Raw genomic sequence first — 26497 nt, 5'->3', positions numbered from 1 at the left:
GTCCAGGCAGCTTTAGCCCCGCCCCTGCTCTGTACCTACTAGGCCTCCGGATCCCGTCGGCCTAGCCGCCATGTCGCGCTTCACAGGCACCGAGCCTTCCGCTGGGTCCCCGCTACTTTGGGGACCGCTGAGGCCTACAACGGCCTTGGGTGCTGTTAACCCGCCCCCCGCAGTCCCCTCCCTTCAGCGGCGCCCGCCCGAGCCCTCCTGCCCAGCCGCCTGGGGTAGCTGAGGCGACGCCCGCGCATCCGCCCGCCCCTGACGGGCCGCAGGGCGGGGGGTGCCGGCTGTGCTAGGGCCTGGCCCCCTTGCTCAGCGCCCCGGGCCACCTCCTCCTCCTCCCTCCGTCTTCCTGCCGGCCGGCCCCTTGCCCCGCCCCGTGTCTGAGGGGCCGGGAAACCGAAAGTGCGCGGCTCCGGGCGGGGCCGCGGACCTGCCTGGGCCCGAGTCTAAGCGCCAGTCGGCGGCTGCGGCGGCTGAGAGAGGACGCGCCGGAACCCGGTGAGCGACCCCTGCCCCGCGCCCCTGTCCCACACTTGGTCCCGCTCGCCGCCACTCCAGGCGCCCGGACCACCCTTCCCCTGTCTCTCCCGCTGCCCCGCCACCCCCTCAGCCCCCGCGTCCCCATCACCCGCCTCAGCGCCCCCATCACTCTCTCAGCACCTCCATCACCCATCTCCGCACTCGTCACCCCCTCAGCGCCCCCATCATTCACCTGAGTCCCTGTCCCCTCTTCCCAGCGCCCCTCTTACTCTCCCAGCGTCTCCATCACCACCTCCGCCTACATCCTCATCATCTAGTTCTCCTCTATCCCCCACATCTCCGTCCTCACTTTCTGCCACAGCCCCTCCTTCATCCTCACCTTCCATCACCTCACTCATCCCCCTTCTTCTAGAAGCACCCTCCGCACCTAGACTCCCCGTCCCTACTTCCAGGCGCCCCCCCACCCCGCTTCAGCAGGCAGCCCCCAGCTGAGCTCAGTTCCGCCCTCTTCTTGAGAACCCCAAACCTCTTCCAGTCTCCCCAACCTCCCCAGCCGCTCCAGGCTTCAGCCTTGCCCGGGCACCTTCTTCGTGGCTCCACCCAGCCCCGGCTGTCCCTTGACCCTATAATAGCTCCATCAGGACCTGCTGAGGCCCTGGGTGTCGGACTTCTCCATCCTTCTACTCTCTCAGGAGCCTGGAGACTTCCTCTAACATCTTTCATCCCACCCTGGTAAATTACATTCTTCTCTGATTTAACTCCTCCATTGGCTTGAACATCACTGATTTTCTTCTTCCTGTCCTTTGAGGCTTTGATTCCCAAAGAAACCCACTCTAGTTTGCTTTTTTGGTAGCATTTCCTGTTCTTCCCTGCTTCTCCCTTTCCTTGCCTTCTTCTGTTTCTTTTATCCCAGAAATTTGTGAGTTTCAGTTTTAGTATTTTTTTTTTCAACAAGAGAAGGAATTGTTCCCTGAAAAGTTTTTATGATTAAACAGAAAAACTCTAAATATTGAGCTTGTGCCTTGAGAACTGGGTTTGATAAAATGAAAAATGAGATTCAAAAAATATTCCCAGCAGGAAGGAAGGGGACTCCTTTTTCTCATGAGGATAAAAACTACTCCTCATATAATGCCAGATATGTTCACAGTTTCCAAGTATGAATGTGTTCAAACTCAATGAGAGGGGCAGTTGGAAAAGGTCCCTTTGCTGTGAACTCTCAATTACCCACTCTTTCCCCAGCCCCAACCCAAATGATGTGTATGAGTAGGATGGAGAAGTTTCCTTAAAAGGGGCTTCCTCTTCCTCCTATAGGACTATCTTTGCAAATCATCAAGGTAGAAGAAAGAAGGAAGGAACTGCAGATTTCTATTTATAGTTGGTCCTGAGAAAACAGTATCCAGTAGATGTTAAGCCTCCTGGTTTTTGAAACATGTTATTTCTTTCTGGGGGGTGGGGGGGGCGCTTAATCAGTTTGGCTCTGTTGGAAAGAGTAGTGTAGGGATATCTGCTCACTAATTATTTACAAACTATAGAGTACTGCAAGCTATAGAGTATTATATAATAGAAATGTTGGGTGGAGTGGTGAGTACATGATTTTGGGGTTAACAAAAATGTACTTTTTTCTGTCCTGGCAACAATATTTGTTTGCTTTATAGGAGAAGAAAATGAAACCTAGCAACTGATTAAGTAACTTGGCTAAAGGTATAAACCAAACAGGAGTTTTGAATGGGAAATGATGACACTCGCTTAACCCCAAGAAAATACGAGGATGCAGGGAAGGGGGAATTTGATCCTTTGGAATTTAATCCTAAATTGTGAATTTCGTGTTTTGTATCATAATTGGTCATTCACAGAGTTGGACACTTGTGCACATGATTAAAGTCTGTGTTTGATTCTTAGTTAACAAAGCGTTAAGATACAGAGGCAGAAGGATTAGCTTGATACTATTTGGGTGTTTGTTTTTCTTTTTCTGCTAGATGCTGTGTTTCAAAGGCGCTGAAAACTGTCAAACCGTGCGGACTTCCAGACAACTGAAATAACGTGACCGTGGAGGAGATCAGGTGACTCAGACATGGAGGACCGAAGACCTTGTCCAGAGGTGGGGCCCAGGAATCCTCATATCAACCACAGAGGTGAGCAAGATTTTCTACCCTTAGACGATCCCAGATTGATGTTGGTTCCACTTATGATTTTTGACTTTACAAGATGGTCCAAAAGCAATATGCATTCAGTAGAAGCTGTGCTTCAGGTTTGAATTTTGAACTTTTCCTGGGCTAGTGATATGTGTGTGCTAAGATGCTCTCTTGTGATGCTGGGCAATGGCAGTGAGCTTTAGCTCCTGGTCAGCCTTGCAGTCCCAAGAGCAAGCAATTAATACACTTAAAACCACTTGTATCCAGACAACCATCTTATTCTTTCAGTACATTATTCAGTAAATTACATGAAATATTCAACACTTTGTTATAAAATAGGCATTGTGTTAGATGAGTTTGCCCAACTGTAGGCTATTGTTAATGTTCGGAGCACATTAAAGGTAGGCTTGGCTAAGCTATGATGTTTGATAGATTAGGTGTATTTAGTGCCTTTTTAACTTAATGTTTTGAACTTATAGTGGGCTTATCAGAAAATAACATAAGTCGAAGAAAATCTGTAATGGGAAGGAAATCAAGTTCCTTATGGATGAGCAGGCCCACCAAAATTGACTGCATCTCTCAAGTAAAGAATGGTTTATTCTTGAGAATTCCCTGCAGGTCAAGTGGTTAGGACTCAGTACTTTGCTGCAGTGGCCTGGGTTCAGTCCCTGGTTGGGGAACTAAGATCCTGCAAGCAGAGTAGCAAAGTCAAAAAAACCAAGAATGATTTATTCCTTAGCTATAGCATGAGTGACTTTGAGACTAGACAGCCCTCCCCTTTCCTTAAGAGAGCTTCTAAATTGGTACAATTCACTTTAGCAACAGTAGAGATGAGGTATCAGAAATGGCAATAACTGGTTTAGAGCAGCATTATCCAGTAGAAACATAATGCAAGCGAAAAACATAATTTTTGATGTTCTAGTAGCATCATTAAAAACAAAAAAGAAACAGGTGACATGAAATTTAAAAACTTAATACTAAATAATAATTTAATAGAATTTGGTATTTGTCTTATTTAAGCCAGTGTATCCAAATCATATCATTTTATTATAATTGAATATATTTTATTATTATATTTCTTTTCTTGGAGTTTTTTCCTTTTAGTTTTTTTGAAATATGATTGACATAGAGCACTGTGTAAGTTTAAGGTATATAGCATAATGATTTGACTTATATATATATATCATGAAATGATTATCAGAATAAGTTTAGTGAACATCCATCATCTCATATGGAAACAAAACTAAAGAAACAGAAAAAAAGTTTTTTCCTTGTGATGAAGGAAAAAATTAGGATTTTTAGGGTAAATCTTAGGATTTACTCTCTTAAAAACTTTAATGTACAGTATATAGCAGTGTTAACTACATTTATCGTGTTGTACGTTATTTCTCTACTATTTATTAATCTTATAACTGGGAGTTTGTACCTCTTAATCTGCCTCATCTATTTCTCTTCTCCCCCTACTTCCCTCCGTGTTGGTAATCACCTGTTTATTCTCTGTATCTATAAATCTGTTTCTGTTTTTTGTGTTTGTTCATTTCTTTTGTTTTTTTTAAGTTCCACTTATAAATAAAGTCATAGAGTATTTGTCTTTCTCTGCCTCATTTCATTTACCATAATACCCTCTAGGTCCTTCCATGTTGTTAAAAATGGTAATATTTCATTCTTTTTATAGCTGAGATATAGTCCATTGTGTGTGTGTGTGTGTGTGTGTGTGTATACACCCCACATCTTTATTCATTCACTTAGGCTGCTTCCATATCTTGGCTATTGTAAATAATGCTGTGATGAACATAAGAGGGCACCTGCCTTTTCTAATTAGTGTTCATAGTACTTCAGCAATTTCAGTTTTGTGTTTATTCCCCCGAAGTGTTCAATATTATCATTTTCGGATGTTACCAATATAAAAAATTTTAATGAGGTGTTTAACTTTTTTTCTGCTAAGGCTTCAAAATTCCATGTGTCATTTTACACATACTAATTCAGACTAGTCACATTTAAGATGCTTAATAGCTACACATAGCTAGTAGCTATGTATTCGATGGTATGTGTCTAGAGTCCTAGTCACCAAAGCAAAGTTAGTTCCAAAAGCATCACTCTACTGCAGTGATTATTCTGTTTGCTCAGAATTGTCTAAAACAAAACTGAATGGAGTCTTGCCTTTTCCTAAGTTTGCAACATATCCTCTGAATTTCAGTTGTGGAACAGATGAGGAAGAACTATAGAATATTATTTTATGAGCTATGTGAATGTTGAAAGGTTGAGAAATAATACAATTTTCCATTCTTCCAAAACATTGTCTTCTAATCAGACCAGCATTAAAAGTAGGACTTTTTAATGATATCTTGGGAGTTTGAAAAGTAAATGTAAAAGCAACAAGTTATAAGGAAATATGTACATTAGTAGATTTTTCTGGATCTAATGGCATGAAATGGTACAGTCATCTTGAATATGATATTCATTTGAAACTTTCATAGCATTTGTTATCATCAAATCATTGCATACAGTCTTATTTTGTTTATTTGTTTTTAAAATCTCCAAGTCGTTCTGCTAAGTTAGGTCAGCTCCATACTCAGTTTTAGAGGAAAGGAAAGTGAAAGAAAATGGGTTTGGGTAAGTTGGCCAAGGTCATTATGAAATGTGTGGCAGATCAAGAAAGACATGTTCAGCTTCATCCACAGGATGATGCTCGCTTCCTGTGTTTGCTGGGTACATCTGCTCTTGTGCAGTCTCCTTGTCTGAGGATTGGTAATAGAGAAGTACTATGTGGATGAGCTCGTGCTGCAGAAAGGAGAAGACTTAAGTTTCATTTTTCAGGTTTCTGAGTCACAGTTTGAGTTTCACTTTTCAGTTTCCTGAATCAAAGTTTGAGTTTCATTTTTCAGACGTGAAACAGAACTTTTGAGTTTTATTTTTTGGTTTCCTTTATTATCTATTATTTGGCTTCAAAAACATCTTGGTAAAGGAAGCCCTACCTTCCCCTTTGCCATCTGATGCTGAGCAAAGTTCAAATATATATTTCCCTGTATACTTTTACCCCACTTGATGCCTCTGGTGCCTGTGACCTAATTGTTTAGAGACAGAAACTATGGCCCTAGAAATCAAGAGAGTATTCCCAATAAAAAATGATTAGTATTTCTGCTAGTAATAACTAACATTTAATGAGAGTTTTTTATATGTCAGATAGTATACTAAGCATCTTATAAACATTTAATCTTTACAGCAACCCAGATAGTGAGGCTTAGAGAAATTATACAACTTAGCCAAGGTTGTACAGTAGGGAAGTCCTTAGACCAAGATTTGAATCAGGTCTGTTTGGCTATGAAACTCATGCTTTCACTCTTGTTTGGTATTGGCAAGAGACTGAGAAAATGAGATGATCTTTTTGAGCCCCTGATATAATCCCAGCTTACGAAGATTAAATGAGTAATTATTTTCTGTCATGTATGAGGCACTCATCAAATGTTTATTCTCTTTTTTCTTTTTGTACCCTGAAAAAACAATATTTTCATAATATATACAGCAACCATAGTAATTTATTTTATATTTATTACATGACTTGGTAGGAAACCTTTTTTCTCTCCAAATAAAATCTAAGCTCCTTAGTTGTTTTGGATAATAAGAGTATGTTCATATTGTTGTACTATTGGATTTTCTTGCATCTTGATTTTTTTGTTTGCCCCAAATTTCCACTATGTTTAGGACCTATGAATGGAGAATTACAACCAAGAGCTAGAAATCAGGCCAATAACCCACCAGCTAATGCTCTCAGAGGAGGAGCCAACCAGCCCGGAAGGCATCCCAGGGCCAACAACCATCCTTTTCCTCATCGGCAAAGAGAAGAGAGGTTTGGGGCCATGGGCAGGAACCCACATCAGGGAAGGAGGAACCAGGAGGGGCATACCAATGATGAGCCTAGAGGCCAAAGACATGGTCAGGAAAATGACACCAGGAGGAGAAATGGCAACCAGGAGGGAAGGAACCGCAGACCCCCCCCACGACCTGATGAAGACTTCCAGCAGTGGCGGACCCCCCACCAAAAGCCTGCGGAACAGCCACAGCAGGTGAAGAAACTGGGCTACAAGTTCCTGGAAAGTCTTCTGCAGAAAGACCCCTCTGAGGTGGTCATTACACTTGCCACATGTTCAGGACTGAAGGAACTCTTGTCTCATTCTTTTATGAAGTCCGACTTCCTTGAGCTCATCTGCCAGGTTCTTCGGAAGGCTTGCAGTTCCAAAATGGACCGCCATAGTGTTCTCCATGTCCTGGGCATATTGAAGAATTCCAAATTCCTCAAAGTCTGCTTGCCAACTTATGTGGTAAGGATGATCACTGAACCCCTCCCTGAAGTTCGAAACCAGTATCCAGAACACATTAGCAACATCATCTCCCTCCTCCAGGACCTTGTAAGTGTCTTCCCTGCCAGCTCTGTACAGGAAACTTCCATGCTCATTTCTCTCTTGCCAGCTTCTGTTAATGCTTTGCGGGCCTCTGGTGTTGACATAGAAGAAGAGACAGAGAAGAACCTGGAGAAGGTCCAGACCATCATTGAACATCTGCAGGAAAGGAGGCGCGAGGGCACTTTAAGAGTGGACACCTACACTCTTGTGCAGCCCAGGGCGGAGGACCATGTTGAGAGCTACCGGACCATGCCCATTTACCCCACTTACAACGAAGTGCACTTGGATGAGAGGCCGTTCCTTCGCCCCAACATTATTTCTGGAAAATATGACAGCACTGCTGTCTATCTGGATACCCACTTCAGACTCCTACGAGAGGATTTTGTCAGACCCCTACGAGAGGGCATTTTGGAACTTCTCCAAAGCTTTGAGGACCAAGGCCTGAGGAAGAGAAAGTTTGATGACATCCGAATCTACTTTGATACCAGGATTATCACCCCCGTGTGTTCATCAACAGGTATTGTCTACAAGGTGCAATTTGACACAAAACCACTGAAGTTTGTCCGCTGGCAGAACTCTAAGCGATTGCTCTATGGGTCCTTAGTGTGCATGTCCAAGGACAACTTTGAGACGTTTCTTTTTGCTACTGTGTCTAACCGGGAGCAGGAAGACCTCTGCCGAGGAATTGTCCAGCTCTCTTTCAATGAGCAGAGCCAACAGCTGCTCACAGACGTCCAGCCCTCTGACTCTTTCCTCATGGTGGAGACAACCGCATACTTTGAGGCCTATAGGCATGTCCTGGAAGGACTCCAGGAAGTCCAAGAGGAAGATGTCCCTTTCCAGAGGAACATTGTGGAGTGTGACTCTGATGTGAGGGAGCCAAGGTACTTGCTCATGGGAGGCAGATATGATTTCACTCCCTTAATAAAGAATCCCTCAGCCACTGGGGAACCTCTGAGGAATGCTGAGGGCTTGAGATATACCAGAGTTAATGTCTTAGACCCCTGCCAGTGGCCCTCAAAAGAAGCCCTGAGGCTGGATGACTCCCAGATGGAAGCCTTGCAGTTTGCTCTCACAAGAGAACTGGCTATTATTCAAGGACCTCCTGGAACAGGTAAGATAAAATTTTTCACAGCACACCACATCTGCCCTATGAGATAGGCAAGGGTGGCTTGACTCTAGGTTTCTAGAATGTCTCAATTTAAGACATACCCCTGAAATGGGCATCAAACTTGTTTAAAAAGTAGCTGCTCAAAAAATAAATAGGTAAAAATTTTTAAAAATTGAAAAAAAAGCAACTGCTCATAGTGATTTTTCAGTGAGGACTCTTGGTATACAGACTCTTGGTAATAGTTCAAAATCACAAGATTAGAGAAGACTGCTAAGGGGTCAGACTTAGGGAGATGCCTGACTTCTGTCTGCTTCATCAAAGGCTGTATTGATTTGCTTGATTTTATATAAATTTAAATAGTATCAACTATAAATACCCTGTGTGCCAAATACTACAGTGTATTTTTTGCGTATGTTAACTCATTGCTAGGCTGTGAGGTTGAAGCCAGTCCATGTTAATAGATGAAAAAACTAAGGCACAAAGGAATTGAATGGTATGTTGATGCTCACCCAGATGGCAGTTGACAGACCTGAGACTAGAACTCAGGCAGTTTAGAAGCTGGCTCCTGGCTCTGTCATCTACCTCATTGTACTTGTTTCTCTTGGAAACACACCTCCCTGCCTTCTCCCCGGCCCTGCGTGCCACTCTAATCCTTCTCTGGAATGATAGCTGCTATTAGCAGTTTGATGTACATCATTCCAGATGTTTTCCAAAGTTAAAACTGATATATCTTTGTGTCTCTTGAGTGTATTTATATGTTTACATACATACATGCATACTTTTCCTATTGTTTAAATAACAAAAATAAGATTAAGCTACATATATATATTACATACGGGTCTGCAATTTATATATGTATGTATATAACTACATGTTAGGGATATTTTTACATTCCTTACCCTACAGTCACATTTAGAAATGTACATCATGCTTTTTACAACATGCCTGTATTCATGGCATGAATGTACCATGTTGTGTTTTTTGTGTTTTGTTTTTTAGTTTCACAGACAGTGCTTATTAAGTATTCATATATCTATTTCTATGTGTGTTTATCTTTGAGTACTCTGCTTATTACTTCTGTAGTGTTTTTCCTAAAGTGGGAATTCACATAAATAGAGTAGGTACTGCTATATTACCCTTCAAAAGAATATTAAAAAAACAATGGGAAGAGGTCCTTAAAAAATACTAATAAAATAATGGCAACTCATGATAAGAAATTAATGTAACAAAATGGAAAGTTCTTTCTGATGAGACCCCCGTATGTTGGGAAAATATGCATAAGTAAAGTGGTGCTTTCAGGGCTTTAGAAGAAGAAAAGGATGTACCAGTTTGTACTGCCACCAAGAATGAATTAGTGTTCCTATTTCCTTATGTACTTTCCAGCATTGTTCCCTTGTTGTATGTTATCAATCTTCTTTTCTCATCAGCAGTTTTTGCTGATCTATGAGATTATAATTTTTGGCTCATTTTAATTTTAGTTTTATGTTTTAATTGGTTCAAAAATTTTTTTTTTGAATCCATGTCTTTCTCTGCTCACCATCCCACTAGGTTCCTTTATCTAAAGCAAACGATGTTATTGTCTTCCTATTTATCCTTCCTGAGATATTCTATGAATATTCAAGCAAATGCATACTTATATCCATTTCCCCCCACTTTTTTTTTTAATTCAGTATGCTAGAAAACAGTTTGCATGTTGCTTTGCTAACTTATAAAATATCTTGGTGATCCTTTCATATTGGTGCACAAGTGGTATCCTGTTTATGACTATATAATATTCCATTATAATTAGTTTATAATCTCTTTAACCAGTTCCCTATGGAAAGATTTACTAAAACAATGTCAGTGAATAACCTTGTTTGTAAGTCATTTCACAAAGAAGCAGAGTATATCCAGGGGAGAAGTCCCTAACTGGGTCAAACAATATGTGAATTTGTAATTTTAAGGTAGTGCCAAATTGCCCTCTAGAAATGTATATCACAGTGGTTAATCTGTATTTCTTTAATCAAGAGTGAGATTCAATATCCTCTCGTCTTTATTAGCTACTTATATCACTGCTTCTGTGGATTGCTTTTTTGTATTTGACATTTCTATTGGATGGTTTCCCTTTCTTACTGATTTGTAGGAGCTGTTAATACTAACAGCTAAATTCAGAATATGTGTGTTCCAAATAACTTCCCCTAATATTATCATTTGAATTGGTACTCCTTAGCTCCAAGTATAGTAATAATTTGGTAATTTCACACTAGCTTTACACACATACACACACACACATGCAGCTGCTAAAAAAGAGCCTACCTGTGAATTTGAGGGGAAGTGACAGAGGGGTTATCTTGGAGGTAGAAATCCCAAAAAGTATCCATTCTAAGGAGAAGAAAGCAGTGGGAGAGAATGGGGTAAATACTGAATTATGATTTTCTTTCCTCTGGAGGTCTCCTTATCCATCCAAGACTCCAAATTAAACACATAGGAATTACTCTTTTCTACTCCCCACCCCAGCCCGACCATTATCCTGTTGCAATCAAGTTTACCTCTGAAACTTCTCCCCAATCTGCCCCCTCAGCTCAGCTGCTGGAGCCAGGCCTTGTCCTCCGTCACTCCCTGGAGGAGGCAGGAGCCTCCCAGCCCGTCCATTCCTCTTCCCTCTTGCCCAGCCTTCCTCAGTTGCCACTTTCCCAGAAGTGACAGATTAGAAGCCTGTTCTAGTCTCATTGAGTAGACCAGAATCCCAGTTGTTTTCTTGGTACCTTGTGGTTCTCATTCCCCACATGTATGATTTTTACATTTGTTTGTGTGATTATTTCTCTCTTCTGCAAGTCTGTAAGTCCAGGAAGGTAAGAACCGCGGCTGTTGTGCTCATTGTGTTTCTTGTGCTTAACCCCATGTCTAACGCCTACGTGGCACCCGGTACATACTATTTGAAGGAAAAAAGGAAGCAAGAAATTGTCATTTATTTATCTATACTGAAAAGTATTCAGCTATACTGAGATTTTTTATTTTCTTGTATTACTCAGTATTGAGTATTTTTGAGGACAGTGGCTACCTTCTCAGCCTGACACCATGTAAGAATTTAGCATTTACTAATAAGCCCATAACTTTAACTCCAATGTTGATTTCTGTGACTTTTTCCCTCCTATCACAGAGGCAAGTCTACTATGGTATATTAAAAGCATTTCTAAATAATTTACCATGTGAGATTGGAAGCAATGTATTAATATATGTCTGTCAGTAGAAAACTAGCTAAAAACAATTCCTTCCAACTATGAAAAATAAAGGATTCTTTTTCTGTGCTGAAAGAGAACTACCTCCAATTTTAGTAAGTGAAAAAAACAAGATATAGAACAGTGAAAATAGTCTGCTACTATTTGTATTTTAGAAAGGAAGGGGGAAGCTAGAAAAAGGCTGTATATTCATCTTTGTTTGTGTATGCATAGAATGACTGTCTCTGAAAAGTTATGCAATAAACTAGTAATGTTGGTTGTTTCCAAGAGAGGAACTAGGTAGCTGGAGACATAAGAATGAGGAGAACATGATACAAAACCATTTGTGTTCTAGGATTTTAAACCATCTCAATGTATTGCCTTAAAATTTTAAATAATAATAATTTGCTATAAGTAATTAATTACTCCTTTTAGAAAGTCTCTTAAGTTTTTTAACTCTCCTTTTTCCTTGTTTTTTAGGCAAAACCTATGTGGGTCTAAAAATTGTTCAGGCCCTTCTAACCAACGAGCCTGTTTGGCAAATTAGCGTTCAGAAGTTCCCCATCTTGGTTGTGTGTTACACTAATCATGCTTTGGACCAGTTTCTGGAAGGTAATGTCTGTAGGCAAAATTGTTCTCTGTTGAGAGTTCTCTAGTGGTCTGTGGTTAGGATTATGGGCTTCACTACCGCGGCGCAGGTTCATTCCCTGGTCAGGGAACTGAAATTCCACAAACCACGCAGCACAGCTGAAAAAATAAACTTCTCTATTAAGACATATATAGTTGAACCATGAGCAACTTCAGTTGCTGTCTGTTGCACTTTGAATAAAGTCCACAGTCCATACTTAGCATGACAGGAAAGGCTGTGTGTTGTCTGTGTGCTGTGCTTAGTCGCTCGGTTGTGTCTGACTGTGCGGCCCCATGGACTGTAGCCCACCAGGCTCCTCTGTCCATGGGATTCTTCAGGCAGGAATCCTGGAGTGGGCAGCCTTGCCCTCCTCTGTGTGTTGCTGCTCCAGCCTAATTCTTATGCTCTTGTCCTACCTCTTCCCTTGTTCTAATTCCAGCCACACTGATTGTCTACAATTTCTTGTCTTCCTCCAGCTTCTTCTTGGCCCATGCTGTCCCCTCTGCCTAGCATGTACTTTTTCTTTTCTTCTCTCTCTCAGTCTTGATGCATCCAGCCCAGATGGTTCCAGCTCATTCCTCAGGTCTCACTTCATATGGACTTTCCTTCTTGCCCCAGGTCCTGCTTTTCTTCTAAGACTTAATTGGCACATATGTAACCATTTATTTGTATGTGTCTCTACCCTGGACTATAAACGCTAAGAGCTTTGGTCCTGTTTCTTTCTTTTTTTTTTTTTTTTTTTTGTCATCCTTGCGCAGGGGCCATGCTAATCTTCTCTGTATCGTTCCAATTTTAGTATATGTGCTGCTGAAGCAAGCACTCCTGTTTCTTTCTATATTCACAGATCCTGACACATACTAGACATTCAAAAAATATTAATGGCATTAATGAATGAATATGTATTTATTTTTTCTTTGGAAAATAATGCTTAGACTATTATTTTCCACTCTTTTATATCCTTCTTTCATCTACATTAAATCTTTAGTATTCCTGGAGTCTCAATTTAAATTAGATCCTCAAAGATTAGATCTCTACCCAACCCAACTAGTTAAGGTCCCCTGTTAACACACTTTCAGCATGTATTTATAGTATTAAATCTTATTAAGTTAAAATGTTTATGTGTCTTCTCTGATAGACCGTGAGTCATGAGAACAAATGAGGAACTGAGCCTGCATTGTGGCTACTTTAGCTTCAGAGCCTAGCACATGCCTAGCACAGAATAAGCAATCAGTGAATATCTACAGAGTGAGTAATAGAGAGCATTTACTAATGCTTTCTTTGGGCCAGCCCCCCCACCCCCCAGAAGCTAGAAGGATACTCTCTCGTTTATCCAGACTATAGCCCTATAGGGAAAATATTACTGTCTTCAAGTCACAGACAAAGAAACTGAGGCTCAAGTTAAGTGACCTGCCCCAGGTTACATAGCAGTAAGTGGTAAAGATAAGACTTGGGTCCCCAGGTGATTCTACAGCCTTTGCACTGAAGCATCACACTTTACTGCTCTGCAGGTCACGTCATCTATGGGGCCTTCTTGTTCACTGGTAGGGTAGATTTCCTGAAAGTACCAGTTTGTACCCTAAGGGACCAGCTGCACCAACACCCCAGACACATGCAGCTCTTACCCAGGAGAATCCAGCATAGCTCCTCTTAACTCTGCCCGTGCTCCACTTTGCTCCTTAGGCATCTACAAGTGTCAAAAGCCCAGCATTGTGCGGGTAGGTGGAAGGAGCAACAGTGAAATCCTGAAGCAGTTCACCCTGAGGGAGCTGCGGAACAAGCGGGAATTCCGCCGCAACCTCCCTATGCACCTCCGAAGGGCCTACATGAGTGTAAGTCCCAGCTTCGGAGATCTGAGGTTGCTCAAGGGAGAACCAACCAAGACAGCGGTGGCTTTGTGGGTGGGCAGTCCAGGGGAGATAGGGAAGCTCCACAAACCTGGGAAGGACCCAGGTTCCTTCCAGCATTCCATTCTGCTAATCCTATGGTGGGATCTTTGCCCTCGTAGTCCAAGATGGAGAAAGGACAGAAAAGGGCACACCATGCCTCCCAGCCCCTGCCAGGACCATAAAGTTACTTCCCCCAAACCACCCATAACACTTCTTCTAGCCTGTTGGCCAGGTAAATATCATCTTCTAGCTGGGCAGTGTTGTGCCCAACCATAACTCTGAATTCTTACTACTAAGGGAAAGAGAAGTCTCCACCATAGTATACTTGGTATGTTTTCCTGTTGTATTATTTGTTTCCTTTTCTTACCAGTGGTAGGAAGCTTTTAGACATTTTAGATACTAATCCTCTGGTTTTAAGACTAGCTGTTCCTGTGTTCCCTTTGTTTTCCCTCAAGGCAGAGACTGAGTTCTGGGCATGATGACATACTTCTTCATCCACTTATTTCCCTCTGCTCTTGGTAGATCATGACACAAATGAAGGAGTCAGAGCAAGAACTGCATGAAGGGGCCCAGACTCTGGAGTGTACCATGCGTGGGGTGCTACAGGAACAGCATCTGGAGAAGTTTATCTCCCCCCAGCACTGGAAAAGCCTAATGAATGGACCAAACCAGGTAGAGGAATCATCCTGTGGGGTTCAAGCATCTCTCGTCCAGTATTGGGAGGGAGCCTCCAGCAGAAGTAGCAGTTGAAGTATTAGCTACAATCTGCTATGATGCTGCTGTGATATGAAAAATTCCTTCTCAGGAGGAAAGTCACCTGAATATACTAGTCAAAAATAAGACTCTAGAGCCAGTCTGCTGGATATGAATCCTGATTTTGCTCTAAGCGAGTTTCTTAAGTTTTTGGTTCCTGTTACCTCTTTTATAAAGGGGGATAGGAACTTCCCTGGTGGTCCAGTGGTTCAGACTCTTGAGCTTCCACTTTAGGGGGCATGGGTTTGATCCCTGGTCAGGGAACTAAGATCCCACATGCCATGAGGTGCAGCAAAAAAAAAAACCACACACATGGGGATCATAACATTTAGTTGAACTATATGAAATTGCCAGTATTTGTAAGTTTAACTTGCAAAAAGGCAGTCTTTTACAGATCAACTTAATTCTTATAGGATTGTTATTGGATAAGCAAGTTAATATCTGTAAACCTGTTAACTTAATGAGTGTGCTCAAAGTATTTGTTAAATGAAACCAAATCATAGCAAGGCAACCTAGCACATATAGAGGACCTGGGACTTGACCGACCTGTCACACAGACTGACTGTGTGACTTGAGCCAGTGTGATCTTCAGGTCCCTCAGCAGTCAACAAGAAGAATAATAATGCATTCAAAGGATCTTATAAGAAGTATCCGATATACTCTGGATTTTTTTTTTCTCTTTTGGCTGTGCCATGCAGCTTGTAGGGATCTTAGTTCCCCAACCAGGGATTTCTCTCGTCCCTCCTAAAGTTGAAGCGTGGAGTATTAACCACCGGATCACCAGGGAAGCCCATGACACAGTCTCTGTGAAGTGGTTGGCTAGGAATTCAGTGAAATAGTAGCTCAAACCCAAAAACTTAAAAAGGGTCAGTCAGCGTATGAATGACTGAAGCAGGCGAGTTAACTGCCTTGTTAAGTAGTGAGGTCTGAGACAAACCGGAGCAGGCGTGGCAGCGGCCCTCTTCAGCCGTTTGTTGCCGGTCAGGAATACAGGCTCATTGCTCCCGTAGCTCCTGCTTTTGTCAAAAGAAGCAGGAAAATTTTGTTTTTAAAATTCTATACAAGTCCTATTAAAAGACCCAGTGGCCCAAACATTGCATTTTAAGAGAGTTCTAGGGGAATTACCTTTTGATTCCTTGAGAAGACCTTTCCTTCATTCTGAGTTGTCATAGAAGTCTCATGACTAATAATTCTTCTTTCCTCAGGATAGTGAATGGGTTTACTTCCAGGGCCGGAAACATTCCATGATGTTGGAGTTTCTCGGTCTGGGTGTTGGTTCTTTCACCCAAAGTGTTGCTTCAGCAGTACCTGAAAATACAGGTAAGAAGTCCATGTCTGCCTAGAATGACATCTTATGGTGGAATGTGGTAAAGACTAGAAGAGCAAGACTTTAAAGTAATGCCCAGAATTTATAAAGAGCTATAATCAATCAAAAAAGACCAATAAAAGCTTAATAGGAAAACAAATTAAAGACTTAAAGAAGCACATCACAAAATCTTCATGGCCAATAAACATGAAGAGTGCTCATTAGAAACAAGAGGAATTAAAACTACAATAATATACTATTACACACCTACTAGACTGGCAAAAATTAAAATGTTTGATATAATCCCACACTGATAAAGGGTCACATTCATAAGAATGTGAGCAGTGGGAACTCTGATATGATACTAGTGGAGATATTGATTGGCAGAACCACATAAGGAACTCAAATGTCCACCCACATTTGTACCCATCTATTCAGATAATGGATACAGCTGTGAAAAGGAATGAATTACAGCATATATAGCAATATAATATGACTCTCAGAAACATGCTGAATGAAAAAAGCAAGTTACAGGAAAATATATTCAATGTGATTTCATTTACTTAGAGCTCAGAAAAGTCAAAGCTAGATAATGCATTATTTGGAGATATATATACATTATATCCTAGAGAAGGGATAGCAATCCACTCCAGTATTCTTGCCTGGAGAATTCCATGGACAGAAGAACCTAGTGGGCTACAGTCCATGGAGTTGAAAAGAGTCGGACACAACTGAGCAACTAACACACGTACGTTATATATGTGGTATCATCAACTCAGTGGACATGAGTTTGAGAAAACTCTGGGACATAGTGAAGGACTGGGGGGTGCCTGGTGTGCGGCAGTCCATGGGGTCACAGAGAGTTGGACACATTTGAGTGACTTAACAACAACACATATATGGTAAAGTTAAAAGGGAGGAATAAGTAATAAAAAATTCAAGTTAGTACAGCCCACAAATGTCTTCAAAGAAATTGGTAACTTTCTGCTTCTTAGGTTGGGTGGAAGATACCTGGATGTTCATTTTATATATTTTTATTATTTAAATTGCACATTTATGTTGTATACTTTCCTTTGTATATGTATTTACATAAGTAAAATCTCCCTTAAAAAGGCATGCATTCATGTGATTTTCTAAATGTAACAAAAACGTGGGTAAGGAAACGTGTCTTTCTCCCCTTCATTCCTCCTGTGTTTCTCTAAGCGGAGCTGACCATTTTAAGCTGGAGAATGTCTCCATGCATCTAAGCTCTCATAGGTACCCTTGTTTACCCTCTGACGTTAAGACTCTCCATCCATGTCCTGCCTGCTTTCCTCTCTTAGCCCAAGCAGAAAGGGAGGAGGAGGAGGAGGAGGAAGGGGAAGAAGAGGGCTCACTGATCGAGATCGCAGAGGAGGCCGACCTGATCCAGGCAGACCGGATGATTGAGGAGGAAGAGGTGGTGCGGCCCCGGCGGCGGAAGAAGGAAGAGAATGGGGCGGTCCAGGAGTTGGCGAAAGTGCTTCTGGCCATGAGGCTAGACAACTATGGCCCCAGGACGGCAGCCAGACAGGAGCAAGCTGCGGGAGAGTGGGAGGTAACTCACTTCCTCACAGTCCCCGAAAGCCCTAACAGAGTGTGAAAGGGGAGTTCAGTTATTATCGCCAGGGGGTTGTGGGTTAAACTCTCCCAAGAGAGACCTGAGAGCATTCTGTCCTGACCTGATTTTCACCTCCTTCTGTTGCACTATATTCACTTCATCCTCATTATTAGCTTAATTTACCCTTTTACAGGGCTTCCCTTATAACTCAGCTGATAAAGAATCCGCCTGCAATGCGGGAGACCTGGGTTTGATCCTTGGGTTGGGAAGATCCCCTGGAGAAGGGAAAGGTTACCCACTCTAGTATTCTGGCCTGGAGAATTCCAGGGACTGTATAGTCCAGTGGGTCACAAAGAGTCAGATACAATTGAGTGACTTTCACTTTCATTTCCCCCTTTTATAACCTAATCCTTGTATAAGATAGGTCCAGTTTTCAAGGGTATAGAAATTATGGCCTTTTAGAGGGGCCCTCCCAATAAATGCTCACTTAGAAAAACAGGAAGCAGGTAGCCAAGGACTTCTCTTGAACTTTTAGAGAAGCGTAGCACATTTGAGTCAGGTCAGACACTGATGGCCTTGGTGCTTGGTGCTTTTAAGATATTCTCAACAGCAAACCAGCCCAGGCATTAGGATTTTAGAGGGTTCAAGTGAAACAGAATGAAGTAAGCTGTGTAGGCTGAATGTAATGTTTGTCCTTCATTCATTTTGAAATTTGTTATTTCTCTTAGAGCCAGAATAGTATAAATGCCCAGACTTTCTGTCTGCTCCTTCCTTTGATAGAACGCTGGGGTGCTCAGAATTTACCGTGTGTTACTATGACAAAAGAGCGCTGAACCCTACTGACGACTTAAGGGACTTTGAGGGCAGGTTTTTACTGAATGCAGCTTTCTCCAGTCTTCTGGCTTTGAGCCTGATCTTCTAGTTCAGTTCAACGTCTCTATATGTGAGGCACAGAATCACGATCACAATACATAGAAGCATGGATTGGGCATCTCTCTGCTGTGTGGCCTTAGGAGGAGTTGAATTGTTTGGTTTTGAAGCAGACAGGAGTCCATAGTATTTTGACATCCATCTGGCATGCTAGTCCTTCTGAAGGCTCATGGCCTCAGATTCTAACAGAGCCAGGGAAGAGTACTTTCTCCTAAATGGTGCTTTTCACCCACATGTTTAAGATACTATCTTGATACAATGGCATTAAGACCATCTTAGCAGGATTTGTATAGCATTTAATGAGGGAGACGTATCTCCACCATTGTCGTGACGTATGTTTTAGGCATAAGAAGCAGACTGTGGTCAAAAGACCCTCAGTAATAACTGGTGTACAAGCACTCTTCTAAAGTGCTTTCCATGTGTCTCACTGCTTCAGTCAGTCCAGCCACTCTGTGAGGAGGTGCTGTTATTATTCCCACTTTACAGACGGGAAGGCTGAGGCACATAGAGGTTCAGTAAGTGACTGTAGGTCCCACAACTAATAAGCAGTAGATGGGACTTAGAACCCAGACAGACTGGCTACAGAGCACTCATTTAGCAATGAAATACCTGTGGAGAGAGTGTGGAACATTTAAGAGATGTTCATCAGAGATGACAGTTCCATTTTTCAGTATGCTCTGGCCCCCATCTTGGGCTTAGAACCCGGCCCATCTCTGCTCTGTGACTCTAACTGGTATTGATATCTGCAGACCCAGCGCAGCCAGAAAAAGAGAATGAAGAAGAAAGTGAAGGTTGAGCTTCGCAAGCTGAACACCATGACTGAGGCCGAGGCCAATGAAATCCAGGATGTTTGGCAACTGGACCTGAATTCTCGCTGGCAGCTTTATAGGTATGGTGCCTGTCCCCATCCTCACCCCCACCCCCACCCCCAGCCAGCCCATGTAATTTCCCCAGGGTGTCCTTTTTCTGTTTCTAGAATATAAGCCCTTCAAATCCTCAACATTAGTGCTAACTGATGATTGATCAAGCACTCCCACTGAGCTGAGTGCTAGATGCAGCCATGGGATAGAATAGACATGCTTGACTCTACCCTATGGGATTTAGAGTCTAACTAGGGAGACAAATTAGTTTGTCCCACAAATAAAAAGTTACAAGTAGGCATCACCACTAAGAAAGAAAGAACCAAGGAGCTAAGAATATTAACATGGGAGCTGAGCTGGTCTGAGCTATCCAGGAAAGTGACACTGGAGGCAAGGTCTGAAAGATAGTAGGCCTTTTAGGGCCACTTGGGAAGGGGAGCAGATGAGTTTGTGAGGACCATATGCATAAAGGCCTCGAGATGGGAGGGAGCATGTTTGTTTGAGAAACTGAAAGAAGGCAACCATCATGGCTATGGCTCAGACAAATGGAGAGTGAGGTCAGAGAGGGAGGCAGGGGCCAGGTTGTGCAGGGCCTCTTAGGGCTGAAGAGGACTGTTGGAAGGTTTTAGAGCAAGAGTGCTGACATCATCTGTTTTACTTACGGAGAATTGGGGGAGGGTGGGGAAGGGGGGAGAGGGCTTACCAGGAATGGAGTAGGGACAATTTGTGAGAAATTCTTCTTGAAGCTTTTAAAGTTCTTTACTCTTGTCCAGTAATTAGCATCTGTTCTTTATCCCCCTCCTTCCTTGGTTCCTGACCACTTACATACATCCTCTGCACATATGTTTTGTTGGGCACTTTTTGTTGTGCAGGACTCTCCGGTCCCTGCACATCTGGGTCTTGTCTTCTTTCTCTGTGGCCTGCAACCTCCTCTAGGGTGTAGCTTCCACTTATGCACAGGGCACACTGAAGGGGGTTCCACCACATCTCAAAGAGCACATGGCTTCCTCTCCCTCATTCTTCAGGCTGTGGCTGCAGATGTACCAGGCTGACACCCGCCGAAAGATCCTCAACTATGAACGCCAGTACCGCACGTCAGCAGAGAGAATGGCTGAGCTGAGACTCCAGGAAGACCTGCACATCCTGAAAGATGCCCAGGTTGTAGGAATGACAACCACAGGTAAGAAAGCATGGAGTTTACTGCTGGTGCCAGATGCCTATCAGGTTATCTGGGACAGGTAAAGAGAAACTTCTTTAGTAGGTTAGAGGAAAATACCAGGAAGAGCTCTTGAGAGCAAGCTCTGTTTTGGATTCTCTTGGTGAAATTCACTCTCTTGCTTCCATTGCGTTTGGAACTTCAGCAGCTGATGATCCCATTGCCGAGGTTCCAAACGCAATGAAAGCAAGTGCTCAGTAGTGATGGCATGGGGATGTTGCTTCTCTGGAGACTGTCCAGCAGCACTCTTTTTCGTCCCGTGGTCCTCAGAGCCCTGGGTGGATGGGAGGACTCAGTTGGAATAGAGCCAGGCTCGGGGTGCACCAGTCCAAAAGCCCAGTGACACAGGGGGTCCAGTATGTCCACTCAGAGGGGTCTCTTTCTTCTCTTGGCTCAAGGTGCTGCCAAATACCGCCAGATCCTGCAGAAGGTGGAGCCCCGGATCGTCATCGTGGAAGAGGCTGCAGAGGTCCTTGAGGCCCATACCATTGCCACACTGAGCAAAGCTTGCCAGCACCTCATTCTGATTGGGGACCACCAGCAGGTAGGCCTGGGCCCTCTGGAAGGTGAGCTGACTCTGCAGGGGTGGAATCAGACAGGAAGACCCTGGCCTCTGATTCCTTCCTCCATCTTCAGGCTTGTTGGTGGCTTTCTGTGATTCCTCTTTTCCTCACCTCCCATGTCCAGTGTAAGAGCAGGTCTTCTTAGATTTGGGGCGTATTTTAGAGATAGCGTCATTGATTCCAATTGGCCTCTTTGCTGTTTTTAATTTACCTTGGCATTTTAAGTGGACTGGTAAAACAGCATGCTCCCCATCCCACTGCTTCTGTTTTTTGCCATGCTGTAATCAATTCCTCATAAAGGAACCAAAGTGAATTAAAAAAAAAAAACTCAAATGAGGTCATGTTACTCCCCAGCTTAAAACCCTTCAGTGGTTACCCATTGAACTTAATGTAAAAATCAAGCATCTTAAAGTGGCCTACAAAGACCTGCATTCTCAGAGTACTGCCTGTTTCTCTGACCTCACCTCACACCACCATCTATCTCATTTGCTGTGTTCCAACTCCTGTCCTTTCTGTTTCCTCTTACGGCTTCCTTTTTGAATGACTACCAGCTTCCTGCATGCGGGTGTCAACTCAGATGTCACTCTTAGGGAGACCTATGTAAAGAAACTCCACGCCCAGACGTTCCGTCACATCACCCTTACTTCTTGGCTTCACGGTCTTTGTCACTCTTTTCCCTGAGCCTGTTATCATCTGAAGCCGAGCCTGGAACCCAGAGGTCACTTGAAAAACATTTGATAGGTGGGTGGATGGGTGGATGGTTAACATGCATTTTCAGTGGACAATCCTCAGCCATGTTTCTCTTTTCAGCTGCGCCCCAGCGCCAATGTGTATGACCTGGCCAAGAATTTCAACTTGGAGGTGTCCCTCTTTGAACGGCTGGTGAAAGTAAACATTCCTTTTGTCCGTCTGAATTACCAGGTGAGAAGCTAGATCTTCATTATTACCAAATGTCCAGGTGAAGGCTCCTGGCAGCCTGCCAACTGCCTTCATAAAATAAAGCTAGTTTAGTAATGAAATGACTCTGTCTGATTTTCTTTTCTGTTTGAAAATAACACGAGACCAGCCTGGGGTGAGTTTGTGTCAGATGAAGGAGCTGTTTCTCTTCTGCTGTTTTCTCCCTGTTCTTTTCAAATGTCATCTCCCCAGATTTTCCACTAGCAGCTTAGTCTCTAGAAAACCGTCCATTTATTCTCTGCCAATGTGTTTAATGATATACATGTCTTGTTTCAGCACCGCATGCGTCCTGAAATTGCCCGACTTTTGACTCCTCACATTTACCAGGATCTGGAAAACCATCCTTCTGTTCTCAAATATGAGAAGATTAAGGTGAATCTGCTTTACCTGATCTTTCTCTGATGCTGTCAGCAACCTAGGAGGTTATCTTTTCCTCAGGATGAAGAGGGGCTTTCAGAAGGGTATACAGCCAGCTTTCTACAAAGCTAGCTGTTGGGAATTCCCTGGCAGTCCAGTGGTTAGGACTTGGTGCTTTCACTGCCAGGGCCCAGATTCTCCCCCTGATCAGGGTACCAAGATCCCACAAGCCGAGCAGCGGCAAAACAAAGCAAAACAAACAAGCCAAAAACCCCAAACAGTAAGAAGCTAGTTATTAAGAAGAGGAGTGGTACAGAGGTTGAGAACACAGACCTGGGTTTTTGAATCCCAGCTCTGCCATTTAGTAGCTGTGTCGCCTTTACCAAACTATATGTTCTAAGGGTCAGGGTCTTCTGTACGGTGAGAATAATGGTTGCTGCCTGATCACATTACCGTATTGCAGGAGCTAATGTATATAAAGCAGTCAGCACAGCAGATGCTCATAAATTAAAGATTGTGGTACGGAGTATACAGAAGCCTTCTAAGGTTCCTCCCTGGAACAGGGCCAGTGGCCAGCACACATGAAGCTTGAAAAAGCTGCCGTGAGTAAACCTAACATGTGTCTTCTTTGTCTTTCCAGGGGGTCTCTTCCAACCTTTTCTTTGTAGAGCACACCTTTCCTGAACAGGAAATCCAAGAAGGCAAAAGCCACCAGAACCAGCACGAGGCGCGCTTTGTGGTGGAGCTCTGCAAGTACTTCCTGTGCCAGGAGTACCTGCCCTCCCAGATCACCATCCTCACCACCTACACCGGGCAGCTCTTCTGCCTGCGCAAACTCATGCCTGCCAAGACCTTCGCCGGCGTCAGGGTCCACGTGGTGGACAAGTACCAGGGGGAGGAGAATGACATCATCCTCCTCTCGCTCGTGCGCAGCAACCCGGAAGGCAAGGTGGGTTTTCTCCAGATATCCAACCGCATCTGCGTGGCCCTGTCCCGCGCCAAGAAGGGCATGTACTGCATTGGGAACATGCAGATGCTGGCCAAGGTGCCCCTGTGGAGCAAGATCATCCACACCCTTCGAGAGAACAATCAAATCGGCTCTGCCCTCCGGCTCTGCTGCCAGAACCACCCCGATACTCACACTTTAGTTTCCAAAGCTTCTGACTTCCAAAAAGTGCCCGAAGGAGGCTGCAGCCTGCCCTGTGAGTTCCGGCTGGGCTGCGGGCACGTCTGCACGCGAGCCTGCCACCCCTATGACTCCTCACACAAGGAGTTCCAGTGCATGAAGCCCTGCCAGAAGGTGATCTGCCAGGATGGGCATCGGTGCCCTCTTGTCTGCTCCCAGGAGTGTCAGCCTTGTCAGGTGAAGATGCCCAAAACCATCCTCCGGTGCGGCCATAAACAGATGGTCCCGTGTTCTGTGCCTGAGTCAGATTTCTGCTGCCAGGAGCCTTGCCCCAAGGTCCTAAAATGTGGGCACAGGTGCAGCCACACGTGTGGTGAAGACTGTGTGCGGCTGTGTTCAGAAATGGTCACCGTGAAGCTCAAGTGTGGGCACAGACAGCAGGTGAAGTGTGGCAGTGTGGAAGACCTCAAGTACGGCCTGCCAGTGAAGTGCACCACCGAGTGTGGCAGCATCCTGGACTGCGGGCATCCGTGTCCCGGCTCCTGCCACAGCTGCTTCGAAGGGCGCTTCCACGAGCGCTGTCAGCAGCCCTGCAAGCGCCTGCTCATCTGTTCACACAAGTGCCAGGAGCCCTGCACTGGCGAGTGCCCACCCTGCCAGCGGACCTGTCAGAACCGCTGCGTCCACAGCGAGTGCAAGAAGAAGTGTGGGGAGCTGTGCACGCCCTGCGTGGAGCCCTGCACGTGGCGCTGCCGGCACTACCAGTGCACCAGGCTCTGCTGTGAGCCCTGTAACCGCCCACCCTGCTATGTGCCTTGTACCAAGCTGCTGGCTTGTGGCCACCCCTGCATTGGTTTGTGTGGGGAACCATGCCCCAAGAAGTGCCGTGTCTGCCACCAGGAAGAAGTCACCCAGATCTTCTTTGGCTCTGAGGATGAGCCAGATGCTCGCTTTGTACAGCTGGAAGACTGCAGCCACATCTTTGAAGTGCAAGCCCTAGACCGCTACATGAACGAGCAGGGTGATGAAGTTGCCATCAAGTTGAAGGTCTGCCCTATCTGCCAGGTGCCCATCCGCAAAAATCTGAGATATGGAACCAGCCTCAAACAGTGCCTGGAAGAGATTGAAGTCGTTAAGGAAAAGATCTTGGGCTCAGCAGGGGAGATAGCAGTCAACCAGAAGCGACTTACAGATGTACTGGAGGGGAAGAACCTGCTCTGCCAGCTGCTCCCTGAAGATTTCCTGAAGTTGAAAGAGAAGCTGGCCCAGAAAAATCTATCAGTGAAGGACCTGGGCCTTGTTGAGAATTATATCAACTTCTATGACCACCTGGCTGGCCTGTATGATTCCCTGAAAAAAGTGGATGTCTCAGAGCAAAACAAAGTGAGGACTCGATTAGACCAGGTTCACGAATGGCTCGCCAAGAAGCGTTTGAGCTTCAGCAGCCAGGAGTTGGATGACCTCCAAAGTGAAATCCAGAGGCTCAGATACCTGGTGACCCTCCTGACCCGCTGCAAGATGGCCGAGGGGAAGGTGAGAGGCAGCGTCGCTGAAGAGGTGAGCACTGTCCGGAACATCCTGGAGAGAACATGTAAGTTCACCCAGCAGGATGCACAGCTCGTGCAGAGAAAGATGGAAGCTCTGAAAGCCACTCTTCCCTGCTCTGGCCTGGGCATCTCAGAGGAAGAGCGCGTGCAGATCGTCACAGCCATGGGCTACCCTCGTGGCCACTGGTTCAAGTGCCCCAATGGCCACATCTACGCGATTGGCGACTGTGGGGGGGCCATGCAGAGGGCCACGTGCCCCGAGTGTCGGGAGGTGATCGGGGGGCAGAACCACACGCTGGAAAGGAGCAATCGGCTTGCTTCTGAGATGGATGGAGCCCAGCACCCTGCCTGGTCGGACACGGCCAACAACCTGATGAACTATGAGGAGATCAGGAGGATGATGTAGGAAGGTGGCAGCCCACTGCCTTCTGCCCTGGCCACCACAGGGCTGGGGCCAGCTCCTTCTCGAAGGAACTGGTTTGTTTTTTATTATTGTCTTTAGTCTTAGCACCTATTTAAGGATCCACTTTTAGGGCTTGCCCACACTTGTTTCTAGATTTACCCCTGCGCTAGAGTAAGCACTTTACCTCCAGAACCGAGAGCAAAGTTAACAGATTTCTCTTCTTTTTCTCTCCTACAAGTTAGTGGACAGACTGCCTGGAGCATGTTTGGGCTTCCACCCAGGGCCGCCTGTAGTGTCTCTGGGTCCTGACTCAATCAGATGTTCTTTCTCTGCAGTGCTCCAGAGGCAGATGTGAGCTCAGTGAAGCAGACTCATTCTAAATTGCCAGGCCCTAACTTGCAGGCTGACTTCTGCTCTAATAAACAGAGGCCCAGAGTTGTTGTTTGTGAATTGCTTATCATTTCAAGGAGCACAAGAACCCCTCCTCTTCTTGGGCACCTTCGTTCCAGGAGAGGGAGGCATGTGATGAGACAGAGACTTCACGGACCAATCATGACCCACTTACATATTCACTGATGGTGGGGGAAGGTGTGACCCCACGGCTGGGGGCTTGTGCAGCAGGCCTAGGCTGAGTGACCCCCGTACCCTTCCTGTGACTTGCACTTTGGGATGGTGGAGGTTACTTTCCCTTTAGTAGGGGAGGTTCAGTAGCTGTGCTGGTTCCCCAGGGCCTTGAGTGGAACTGGACTCATTTGGTAGCAGAAGCACCTGTCCAAAGTGTGACCCTTTGTCCCAACACCCTCTATTGCAGCTTCTACCTGGGCAGGGTTAGCGTGCCAGCAGCTTCTGCAGGTCCCAGGTCCACACCAGAAGCCAGCCCCCAAGTCTGTGGCCTGCGTACATACACCCTCAGTCCAGTGTTCCCTAGAACTGACACTTAGGCATCTCAGGTCTTTCTAATGTTTGCGAGAAAACATCCCTTTGCTATGTATACGTTTCCTTTTTTGTCTTTACTATGCACTTTAGCCTATAAAGCCAATTAATAAAAACAATGAGAAAATCA

General features: G+C 44.5%; 1 protein-coding gene, 1 long non-coding RNA gene and 1 other non-coding gene across 4 annotated transcripts; 1 reads left to right on the top strand and 2 right to left on the bottom strand.

Annotated features, from left to right (window-relative positions):
* Positions 1 to 2: 2 nt before the first annotated feature.
* On the top strand, positions 3 to 26497 carry ZNFX1 (zinc finger NFX1-type containing 1). Its single transcript, XM_043882885.1, has 14 exons — positions 3 to 501; positions 2460 to 2615; positions 6318 to 8129; positions 11804 to 11935; positions 13632 to 13780; positions 14360 to 14509; positions 15796 to 15910; positions 17219 to 17472; positions 19155 to 19294; positions 20291 to 20445; positions 20880 to 21025; positions 21855 to 21965; positions 22278 to 22373; positions 22999 to 26497. Exons 2-14 carry the CDS (start codon positions 2555 to 2557, stop codon positions 25435 to 25437), a joined length of 5760 nt encoding a protein of 1919 aa, XP_043738820.1. The 5' UTR covers positions 3 to 501; positions 2460 to 2554; the 3' UTR covers positions 25438 to 26497.
* Positions 5048 to 15853, bottom strand: LOC122681158. 2 transcript variants are annotated; one of them, XR_006336888.1, is made up of 3 exons: positions 15716 to 15853; positions 15528 to 15603; positions 5048 to 5396 (listed from the first exon to the last, which is right to left on the bottom strand). It is a non-coding gene; the product is annotated as an uncharacterized LOC122681158 (long non-coding RNA). The 2 variants fall into 2 exon arrangements; XR_006336889.1 differs by having other exon boundaries at positions 15528 to 15606; positions 15716 to 15819.
* Positions 12665 to 12771, bottom strand: LOC122682279. The gene has a single exon (XR_006337297.1). It is a non-coding gene; the product is annotated as a U6 spliceosomal RNA (small nuclear RNA).

This window comes from Cervus elaphus, chromosome 23, assembly GCF_910594005.1.
Source record: "Cervus elaphus chromosome 23, mCerEla1.1, whole genome shotgun sequence".
NCBI classification, from domain to species: domain Eukaryota; kingdom Metazoa; phylum Chordata; class Mammalia; order Artiodactyla; family Cervidae; genus Cervus; species Cervus elaphus.
The sequence above is the reverse complement of the archived record's forward strand: the minus strand, read 5'-3'. Positions and strand labels throughout refer to the sequence as shown.

Bases quoted from the DNA above. Each gene is read 5' to 3' on its own strand.
- ZNFX1 (XM_043882885.1), top strand. From the start codon at position 2,555: ATGGAGGACCGAAGACCTTGTCCAGAGGTGGGGCCCAGGAATCCTCAT. The intron at 20,446-20,879 runs GTAAGAAAGCAT...TCTTGGCTCAAG, and splicing joins TGTAGGAATGACAACCACAG to GTGCTGCCAAATACCGCCAG. The intron at 21,026-21,854 runs GTAGGCCTGGGC...TTCTCTTTTCAG, and splicing joins TGATTGGGGACCACCAGCAG to CTGCGCCCCAGCGCCAATGT.